The sequence below is a fragment of the Fragaria vesca genome, linkage group LG6, assembly GCF_000184155.1.
Source record: "Fragaria vesca subsp. vesca linkage group LG6, FraVesHawaii_1.0, whole genome shotgun sequence".
Taxonomy (NCBI): Eukaryota; Viridiplantae; Streptophyta; class Magnoliopsida; order Rosales; family Rosaceae; genus Fragaria; species Fragaria vesca.
In genome coordinates this window covers 25,871,801-25,883,750 of record NC_020496.1, presented here as the reverse complement: position 1 = coordinate 25,883,750, position 11,950 = coordinate 25,871,801, and the positions used below count along the sequence as shown (strand labels likewise).

At 34.8% G+C, this 11,950-nt stretch overlaps 2 protein-coding genes across 2 annotated transcripts; one reads left to right on the top strand and one right to left on the bottom strand.

The window, feature by feature from the left end:
• The first annotated feature begins 5,815 nt into the window (after nt 1-5,815).
• Nucleotides 5,816-6,416, top strand: LOC101309563. The gene has a single exon (XM_004303754.1). It carries the CDS (start codon nt 5,859-5,861, stop codon nt 6,414-6,416), a length of 558 nt encoding a protein of 185 aa, XP_004303802.1. The 5' UTR covers nt 5,816-5,858.
• A 2,233-nt stretch (nt 6,417-8,649) lies between these two features.
• On the bottom strand, nt 8,650-9,069 carry LOC101303635 (indole-3-acetic acid-induced protein ARG7-like). The gene has a single exon (XM_004305753.1). It carries the CDS (start codon nt 9,067-9,069, stop codon nt 8,650-8,652), a length of 420 nt encoding a protein of 139 aa, XP_004305801.1.
• Between the last annotated feature and the right edge of the window lie 2,881 nt (nt 9,070-11,950).

Here is an 11,950-nt window from a genome sequence, read left to right as displayed (position 1 = left end):
ACATGTGATGTACTGCATGCCTAGCTTCCCAATAACTTTGAGATGTAGAAATTCATTTCTCTGATAATTAACTGACTTACGAAGCAATATATTCTCACCGAGAAATGGTTTTCACATGGTGATCAGTTATTGTTAACAAGCAAAGCTCTTAAAGCTTTGATATAACATGGATTATATATGGTATATGTATATGTATGTTGCTTGCTCCCGATGTTTTACATGCATGGTATTAAGTTCTTATTTAGTTCGCGGAAATTAAACTGCAGAAGAAAAAAATATACCAAAGTTTATGTTTCATAGTGGGTATATTTCATGTTCTGTTTGTAAAATTTTCCCTAATGATATTGAACTTACTACGTACCCTCACCTTCTTCACTTAATCTAAACAGATGAAGTTCATCATCAGGAATCAGGAGGACCCTCACTACCTCACCTAGGTTGCAGATCTATATATCACAATAATTTTTCTCAAATAATTTCTCTGTCAGAGGCCATACCAATTATGACGGGACTTCTACTGCAGAATTATTCGTCACTAATTTGTTTCCCTGTATTGTGAACACAAAACGATCATCCGTAAAGGATACACAAAGATAATGCTAAATTAATAATTGGAAAATATATATCCCTCTCGGGCTACCGGCCATATATGATTGGAAGGGTCCCGTAGAGATCTATCTCCTACATAAAAGTTTGTAATCGAGTCGGTCAGAGAGTGATGATCAAATCAGAGGTTTTGTTATTTAGTTCATCTCTTGAAGAGTTGAGAGTGACCCCGTTCAGCTCACTTGGTTTCTTTATTCCATGCAAGCCTGCAACTTACATCTCTATCAATCTCTTCTGCCTCAATTTGGAAGGCAGAGTGAAAAGATCCGACCCTATGCTACACATTTCTAGCTCCTAATTCATATTTCAATTCTCAGTACGACTAGGAGAGATGCACCTCTCTTCTTGCCCATAATTGCATGCATGCAATCCTCACATGCATGTTGCAGCTCTCAGAATGAACAGTTCTTATGTAATTATTTAGCATGAAATAACAAGACAGGAAAAAAAAAGAAAAAGAAAATGACACAAACCAATATTGAAAATTTTTGGTTAAAAACACCTAATAATTAAGTGGCTATATTGAAGAGAATACCATCATTTATATATACGTGTGACTCCGGCCAAATTCTTTTTTTCCGTCAAATTCTAGTTTGAGCAGTCAAATTCTTGAGCGGTTAACTCGAATACACATGAAGTCAATATTTTTCATTGATAGAGATATTATATCTCTATGTAGTCTTAATTAAGCTAGCTATAGTGCGTTATGTGTCGTTAACTCTCGTTATCTGATTGAACTACTTTTAAAAATTATTTATAGGACTCTAGTTATCTTTAGCAGACTCTCTATATTGACTCCTTAGCCAATATAGAGAGTGAGTTTAGTTTTTTATCAACTTTATCAGCTCCAGCAGACTAACAAGTGACTAACTATTTTAACTTTTAATTATCTCGCTAGCGAGATGAGACTCTCTATAATTTGTGTTAATTCAATGTATTCATTTTAAGTCATTTTATGTAATATTAAAACACATTTAAATTAATTTGTCTTTATTTAATTAATTATATAAATCAAACTTTAGTTGGAATAGAGAGTACTGATGTAGATTTATTTCTAAAGTAACTTGCCAAAATGACTTTTTAGTTATTTTGGCTAAAATTTGACTACAAAATAACTAGTATTGCTAAAGATGCTCTTATCTCTTCTAGCCCAGGCAACATTAGAGATGCTCGATCAATACATGTTTTTTTTAAAAAAAAAACTTTTTATTAATAACTCACACACCCTACATATGTCGTGAGGTTTGAATCCATGACCTCAAAGTTGTTAGTTAAACATCTTAATCAACCAAGTCACAGCTCACATACAATACATTACGTGGTCTCATCTAACCTTTAATTAACCATGTGTTCAGAGCTTATTGTCACCCCAAAAGTTATGGAACATGATTAACCATGTCTTAGAGTATCTCTAACAACTTCCCCATTTTTTTGATTTTATCAACTTTGAGGAATATTGGGATGTTTTGTGGTTCAACATATTCTCCATCTCATTCCCCAAAATGAGGATGGAGAAGAAAGAGAAGCACTCATTCCCCAAAATTAAATTTTTCACGTTCTCCAATGATAAGTTTACAAATAAAGAATATTTTATTGGATATTTTAATTGTTATAATAAAAATATATAATTTTTTTGATATAATTAATAATGATATGTCATATTTTATTGTTGTAATAAATGCCGAAATCTTCGAAATGGAGAAGCTGTTGAAGTTGGAGCATACTTTTTTCTTTTTTTTTTGATATTTTGGCTTTTACTTCCTATTTTAAAATTTTTTTAGAGCTCTCTTAAAATCAAGATCAGTAGTAACCTGGTTGTGGTACTTGTTTTCACACATGCACAAAGAGAATCTTGTATTTATTTATATGATTTATATGTTTAATTTATACAAGTCCATTAACATAGCTGCAAGGGGATCATGCATGTGACCATATAATTCATATATAGAATAATAGGAACAAGAAAAAGTTAGAAGATTACAACAAACCCTTCAGAGAACCCAGAATTATTAACCAAATTAAGTACTGTACCTTAATTAAGAAAGCTCCATCATGTGCTTTGTAATCATATAATGATTTAGTTAATCAAAAATTAGACCTATCCCGAGAGGCCGATACATAGAGATAGTGACCAATTAAAGAAAACCCTTGCATCTAATTGTACGATTTGTCCCATCTCTTTTGACCTTTGACCAATAATTAGAATCTATTATTACTTACTGTATCAATACTAATTAGAGAATTGAGGACGTACTTTTGTACATTGATGCATGTTTCTTTTAATTATATGATTACTGAGAATAACATTCATATTGATGTAGAAATGTATGTATATTTCATTCTATAAAGCTAGCTTCGCTGATAGAGGAGGTACGTAAGTTTGTTCCGAAAGAAAATAATACAAAGCTAAAATGAAGATCGGAGAGGTAGCAGACATATAAGGTATCGATCTCTGCTTAGCTTCGTGTTTAAACTTTAAATTGATGAATATCATACTTGGGTCTCTTGAAGATCTTTGGTCCACAACACATTAGTGCCTTATTAGAGGCTTTCTTTCAAAAACCCTTCACAATGAATCAGGGTTCTCCTACAAATCTTGCTTGAAACAACATACAAACACTTGAATTGAAGTAACTATCTATACATGCATGTATTTATCAGATAAACATGATCCTAAATTCAAACCCTAAACTTAAAAATAGACTACAATGTACTTTATAATGAGCTAGCTAGGTATCTTGCAACTGATGATTTCCCATCTTAAAATATGACACAAGTTTGTGTTAGTTTCTTGTACCTGCATCAACATACCACAACTAGTCATTTAATCAATTCGAGTTAGTCAAACGATTACAAAAACGATAATGTATGGATTAGTGATTGATCGTATATATGGTAGAATGAAAAGGACTTCCATGTTCTCTCTCTCTCTTTCTATCTCTGTAGTGTACTTAGGTGTCGACTTGTGGTCTAATTGTTATTTATATGGTTAGATTATTTATAATCTAGCTCGACTATACAATAAGGGAGTTTCACATGGAATTTCTTGGGTGCCATCTTCCACGATCTTCTAAGCATCTCGAAACCTAATAAACAAAGTAGCAATTGGATTAATAACAATTGGTAGGCAGTATGTACGGTTATCAAGACAGAGGGCTGGCTACGAGACTTGTATAATAGTTCTGAGTTCTGATGATCCAGGCACTTTGGATGCCTTGTGGATTTCAACTGTATGTTAAGGCATTGCACGCAGTTGCCTAGCTTATTAACCCAATTGCAATTTAATACACATCTTGCCTAAGTATTCTGACATCCAAACATGAGCATAGTCAAATGTAAAACCTACTTCATATGCAGCACTGCAAAAAATTGGAATCGTTGGTCAAATCTGTGTAAAGTATTTGCCGGATACCTAGTTATTCACCAGTAGTTATCAATCTAATGGTATTTCAGATTTCCTCAGCTAATAAACAAAGAGAGATTTTACGATAACTCCCTGTATAATACCCATATTTACAAATTTAATGATAAATTTGTAGTCATTGTAGAATGTTGTACGTCTAAACAATGTCATGAATGTATAACTTAACCATCGGAAGATGAGTTAATCTTCTCATCAAATGATTAAGTAGCTAGTAGTGAAGTATATATATGTTTTTTCATTTCACATAATTGCAATGAGTAATGATAGGTGAACCACCATTCGGGGAACCACCTAGAGCCCACCTGAGGTGACGGCTGATGTGCCATACCCATGTCATCAAAACTTAATTTCTTATTTTTTTATATTTTTGTTTTTCTTATTTACTATAATTCATTTTTCTTTTAGTTTTGTAATTACTTAATTATGTTTTTATCTCTAAACCCTATTTTTTTAGTTTGTTTGCTTCGACTTCTACATACGTTTTCTTTTGCTCTTCTCATCTCACGTTGATCTCCTCTCAGCCCTCACCTCCTCTCAATTGATCAGCTATTTTATTTTATTTTTTTATCTTGTGATATAATCTGTAAACGTCTTCAAGTTTTCTTCTACATTTGCATATGCAAGGTCTTTCATTCTAAATAAAATTCTGCAATCTGTCAAACCTCGCACTTCGTTTTCAATTGATCGGCTATGATCCTCTATTTGATTTCGTTTTCCTCACAAGCCTCCCCTTTGTATTTTTTTTCTTTTTCTTTTTCATGTATGAAATACAAATTAACATGTTTGGAATAATAGGGTTCATGGGACGTGGATTTGAATTTTGGTTTAGCTGGTTCTTGTGTTCTTATTAGATCTTGAATTATCTCTAGAACTCTTGTTTCTATTACAGCTTAGAACAGGAGTTGCACAAATGAAAGGGGGATTTTACAAATTATATCATAAGATAAAAAATAATAATAAAAAAAAGCCGATCAATTGAGAGGAGGTGAGAGCTGAGAGGAGATTGACGTGAGATGAGAAGAGCAAAAGAAAACGTCTGTAGACGTCGAAGCAAACAAACTAAAAAAAATAGGGTTTAGAGATAAAAAAAGAATTAAGTAATTACAAAACTAAAAGAAAAAGAAATTATAGTAAATAAGAAAAACAGAAATACAAAAGAATAAGAAATTAAACTTTGATGACATGTGTATGCCACATCAGCCGTCATGTTAGGCAGGCTCTAGGTGATTCCCCATATGGTGGTTCACCTAACATTACTCTACTTGCAATTAGAGTCTACTTGCAATTAACTGAATTAGCTTGGTATGATTTAATTAGTTTTACTCTGTTAATCTTCTTTAACAATTTGAATTTGTTAATCATGACAGTCTCTTTAGTCCACGATGGTGAAAAAAATGTCATAATCGATCGAGTTTTGTGAATTTCTGCTCAAAGAACTAAAATAGTAAAATTTGTCGGTACTCGGCAGTGGAAGAAAACAACTCGATCACTTTTGGCGCTATTAGATAAATGAGAATGCACAAACCAAGATAGTCAGGCTTCATAAATCTGGGTGTGAGTAGCCTTGGGATTAAACAACAAAAGACCTAGCTTGATCATAATGATCATTTCTGAGAGGCAGTTGCACCAGCTGCAACCGACGTACCCGAAATTACTCATGAATACAAATTAAAATATTAAACAGAGAAATAGGGTTTATAATATTGCAAGCAATCACTTCTGCCTCTCCTGACTTCTTTAAATACCTTATACCTGCTTGAGAGTTTACACAAACACACTCCGAAAAGAACAAACCAAACTCGTATCCTGCAGCATATTTTCTACTTCAATGGAGTCCAAGAAGTCTAACAAGATCAGAGAGATTGTTAGGCTCCAACAGATCCTCAAGAAGTGGAAAAAGCTTGCAAATGCCCCTAAGCACAACAACACTGCCCCCGCCATTACCTATCCATCATCAACCACCACTACTACTACAACTCCAAGCAGCAATGGCAGCAGAGGCATCAAGTTCCTCAAGAGAACACTCTCCTTCACAGACGTCTCTGCGGCTCATCAGAGCGACGTCGTCCCAAAAGGGTTTCTCGCCGTTTGTGTTGGCAAGGAGCTCAAGAGGTTTATCATCCCAACCGAGTACTTGGGCCACCAAGCGTTTCGGATTCTGCTCCGGGAAGCAGAGGAGGAGTTCGGGTTCCAGCAAGCGGGCGTGCTCAAGATTCCGTGTGAGGTGTCTGTCTTTGAGAAGATCTTGAAGGTGGTTGAAGAGAAAAGGGAAGTCTTCTTCTTGCATGAGTTTGGATTCAGTGCAGAGAATGACATGATTGGTTCTTGCTCATCTCCATCAGATTGTGAGCTTACACCTTCTCATCATCCCCAAATGTGTAGGTGATGATGGATCATATATACATACACCACTTGATTTTGATCTGTTGGATCTTCACCATCTTTTTCTTCTTTCTTTTGCTTTATTTTGTGAAGCGTAATGTAACTGAAAGAGAGAGCAGAGTGTGATTAGAGGAGGACTTGATTAGAGTTGAAATTAATAAGCTAGACTACATGTTCTGCAAGGTATTAGTTACTTCCTGGATATCCATTTTATGATCCAAGTGATATGTAATTGTATCTACCACCATTTTACTGCAGATCGAAGAACCTGAAGTTTTCATCATCATTTGAGCAAGTTGTGTCATTTTTATTGTACTTGCACGTGAGAAATCAAAAACTTTTCTAGAACTTCACTCTAAGCCAATAGAGGGCAGAGACCAACACCAAGTGGTACCTGAAAAATGATCGAGGAATCAAATAAATTAGCAAGTAATATTTTGTTTATAAAAGAAAAAATATATATAGAACCTGCAGGCACAAATGGTATACTCACTGATCTTGGTGTTAACAGCTTGGAATGCATGTTGCAGTGTTAATAAGAGGGTTGAGTAATATTTAACTACGGGTGAAAAATATTACTGGTTTAGGGTTAACTGGTTTTCTTCGTTGGTAAGAGAGGGTTAACTGCTTTGACGACTTTCTAATTCAATTCAAATCTTGCACTTAACAATCTTAATATTTTTCCCAGCATCTTAAGTATTCAAATATGCAAAAGTACGGTACTGGGAATTTAAGCAAGTATTGTTTTTCTATAGAATATTATGATGCCCTCAAGTTATGGACATTTTATGTTATCCTTCTCCTGCCAGAACTGGTCATGACACTGAAATTTCAAGCTTCATCTATTAAAGCTCACATGGAACGTACAGTGATCTCCTATTTAAAAAGAAAATTACCCGTCAAGTCTCCAAAATAATAAAAAGAAGGAAAACCTTTAGCTGATCGATCAACCAAGTTCGGCTCAAATTTGGAATTGGAACAGCCAAAGGACGAATGAAATTGAAGAAATCAACCTCTAGTACTCAATTATTCACAAGCAAATGAGGGATTCAAATGGCGTAAATCAAGTGAAGTAACTCCATGACAGTATTTAGGGACCGAGATCTGAGAAGCAAGACGTAAACCGTCTAGAACTGCTTGTGCTTCAGCTCAATCGATCAGCTGCAATATAAATTGCGAAAATGGTAGAAGAAACCCGATCGAGTAGTAGTAGTTGCTAGCTAGTAAAGAACCAAGCGCGCATATCATACCATAGAAGCAAGTCGATCCACATTTGAAGTATAGATGAGGCAATTAAACGGCAAAGCATCAGTACCTGTTGACCTAGCTTAATTGATGCACCGTTCCTTGAGAAGGAGGTTTCCAGATATGAGAAATGGAAGAAGATAAAGTCGGCTTTCGATAGGGTCAGTGAGGATGACTAGCCAGAATTTCCTGCGCCGAATCGCCGATGGGAAAGCCTTAGTAACAACGTAACCAAAACCAGGTTTGGATCGTGGTGATTGAGAGCAACGGTGTTTCCAAATATGTCATGCCAAAAAAGCAATTTGAGTGAATGCCATGCTTAGAGCGACATCAAGGATTGTATCCAACGATAAGGGTTGTAATGGCCTGTGAAGGTACTTGATAACCCAAAAGACAGCAAACCAAGTACAAAAATTGCCCGTGGACATATAAAGAGAATAACATTTGGAAGCGACATGAACTTGTATAATTTGTTATGGCGTTCTGGTTATGATCTAAATTGATCGAAACATTACGCTTGCTAGAACACTGATATGTTAGAATTTTTCTACTCAGAACACTACTAATTAACTATAAATAAAAACGACAAACGTAATAGAGCTAAAGTTTCCTTCTAAAAACTAATTACATGCAATATTTGCTCTTGGCTAAAAAGAAAAAAGTTACACGCACATTCATTCCAAGTTCCCAACTATGCTTCCTATCAAACTAATTAAATTGTTTGCAACGAGAAGAAAAAGATTGCATTAATTAATAGATAGAAACCCTAGCTAGCCTTTCTATACGTATATCAGCAAGTAAACCTTTGACAGAAAGAACTCAAAAAGAAGAAGGTATTGCCATGTAAATCAAGTGTATATATATAAATGGGAGAAAAAATTCCTGTAAGAATCGTTATGTACACATTCTGCTTCTGCCTAAAATATACAGGATAAGGATAGATTGAAAATAAAAAGAAACGAGAGAGATTAAACTAGTTAATTAAAACCTAGCTATTTTCTGATCTTCTTCTCATTCTTCTTGATGTTTGCCAGATACCTGACCAAAATATGCTCAAAATCTTGTGCATCACAAGGAATTCTAAGTGCACCTTCTTGTTCAAATCCATACTCCTCTGCCACCCTATCCATCAAAACCCTAAAATCTGGCGACGACAAGCAACTCATAGGAATCACAAACCTGCGAAGCTCGGGGCCGACGTATACTGCTATGAACCCTTTCGGAACTTGCACCGAGGCCCGTCGGCCATCAGACAACTCTCCGGCGAGCAACGCTTCTGCAGAGTTCTCGCCGGAGTCCACGACTCCACCAGAAACATCCGGATGTTTGTGATTTGGAGGAAACCAAAGCGATAGCCGGTTAATACTGTTCTTCGGCCACGCGCCAATGTGCCTTATCAGCTGCTGCTTCATGTTGTTGTTTCGATGGCGATGAATATGATGAATAAGCTGATATCGATGATGGATTAATGGCTCTGAATGGCTAAGTTCATGCATGCAAAGGGTTTCATGCTGGTTAATCATATATAAAAGCAATAGTATTTCACCTAGTGACCTAGAGAATCAAAGGAAAAGAAATTCAATATACAGAACAGAAGGAAAACATGGGTTTTGCGGGTCTGATCGATATGGTAGAGAAAAAGCTCAACCTTGTTACAAAAATGGAGCAGAAAACTCTTTCTCTGCGAATGAAGAATGTGTTTGTAGTAGAGATGACCCTTTCATGTTTCCATTGTGGGTTTATGATTTGATTTTTGAAGCTGCGGATCAAATCCATGTTTATATATATACAAAATCAAGAGGTGTTGAGTGCTCCGCCTTAGAACTCGACCGGCTTTCTCTACTTTTGGCAATTTGTCCACCTGATGTTGTAAATTTTGGTGGCCATTGATAATATGGCATGGGCTAATTAATTATGGTCAAATGGTTTTGAGGATTAGAGGTTTAATTTGTTATGTATCGTATAATTTATGTCACAACCACACATAAACGTACGTAGTTGAACTTATTGTACCATATTTGTACATACTACGTACACTCCCAACCACAATTTGTATAGAAGTAATTTAACGTTTTTAGGAATCGTACATTACCAACCACAGATTTTACATCCACTTATTGAAAATATTCTAGCTACTCATTTCCAAGAACTATAATGCAAGTATTAAGTGAAAATTACGTAAAAGAATATTCTACTGTTCTTTAGTGATTCAGCAAGTCAAAATATATATAATTTATCACAATCAGTTAAACTAGAGTTATAATTTGGGAACTGAAATTTGCACTATTCATTTTATAATCCACACTTCTTATTTCCTTGATCTTTTAAAAAGTTAAATTTTGTCTTTAGTCACATGTGTTTTGTCTTTTTTATAAAAGTTTTAACTAAAAAATAAAATGAGAAGTATGGATTGTAAAACTAGAAGAGCGAATTTCAGTTCCCTAAAATTTCTATTTCTCAGTGACATGTCGTGAGTTCAACTTATGGAAAATGAGTTGTTGTGCGCAATGATTAGAGGAAAGACTAAGATAGTTTTACACTCGCTTAACGTACTGATTTTTTTTATCTAAAACTATAGTTTGTTGTGGCGTCTAGAGCTATACCAAAATATGTGAAGTTTATAAACCCTAATTTCTAAAACCTAAAAGTGCACGTTGCAATATGTTATCTGTTTCAAACTTCCGATCCAACATTATGTAATTTCTCTCAGAATCATCTTATTGGACTAGAAGGTAAAATGGTTAAACCTTAACCCATGCAGTATATCTTTTGATGTCGAATTGAAAATCTTGATTAACGATAGATAGATGAATAGATGATCCCTATTCGCATTGATCATCCAATAATCTACTATCATAAACCAATATTTCATCTTGGATAAGGCTAGAGTGTGTTAATGCATGTGAAACATTAACTTTGTCCTTAAGTTGTAAAATAATATATAATCCAATTTTCGTTAAACCTAGCTTTATTCTAATTAATTAAACTACAGATTTAGGGTTTATCTGCATTCTGCAGCCATGTCTGATATGGCATGGGAGAGATCGAGCGATAATAACAAGTGTGTTATAGTACGAAGGGAATAAGTTTTGTACTCTGTTAACTTTTAGTGTTAATTTCCACGCACTCGTTCCTAGCTCTTTTAACTTATATCGTGTTTCGATCACTCCAGTTAATCCCTTCCTAGCTTATTCTTGTTAATTATATAAGCTTTGGATACATCGACAGGCACAAGCCGCGCAACAATTAGATCTCTCTTCGTGTTCATGTTGTTCTTCTATTCATCAAAACCATTTGGATTGCACGAGTACAACTAGTATCAATTAATTTAAAGCTTAATTACGCCGGCCTGTTTTGACGAATTTATTCTCTCTCTATATATACATGAGTCAAAATCAATGAAAATTAACGTTTCAAGTGGATTTATATATAGTACTTTTCAGGAAGCTAGCTAGAACATCGTACAAAACAAAACAGAAAGTAGGTACAACCAATATTCCAATTGAAAGCGCCGTAGCTAGCTTAGTTATATTCAGTTGGATGGATTGAGACTCCAAATGTAATGCCATCGAGAAGAAAATGAAAAAGGGAGGAGATCCAAAGACAAGAAGAAGAAAATTAGAAAAAGAAACACGATTGGATAGGATGTTAATATGAAAAACTTACATACATTACATGTTGTATCTATTTTTGACGTCTTGTAATCTTCGTCGTGATCGATTTTATTGAAAAACATTCTGCGATGGCTGTGTTCTTAGTTAATTAGTCATCATATGGCTGAGATGATGAATATCGTTATCGGTTTTCCGCTCTCAACAAGAAACAAAATAGTATTAGGCGAGCACACCTAGATTTATCAACGCAAAATAACTAAATAACTTCAATTATATATTAGCTTTGATTGGTGGTTAAGTTTTTTGAGATTAATCATTTGTCCAAGTTGTGAATGTACGTAGCTAGCTAGGTTAAAACTAGTGTTCCAATCCTCATCCAATTTAACAAAATAAACGTAACTAAAAGATTTGCTTAATATATATGAGTGAGCTTACTTATATATGGCATGGCTGTGTTCCCGGCAAAACTGGCTACCTTGATCTCACAATTTCGATCAGCATGGTGAGGTGAGGTATTTAAACTAACTAAGAGTATATGATCTCCCAAAAAAAGTATAAACATAATTTAACACGCATGATCACAAACACAATTGTCGCACTAAATATGTCGTACGATTGTGGTATTTATCGTGCAATTTAGATTTAATCCGTTGGATTTAACCGTATCGTTGGATATATA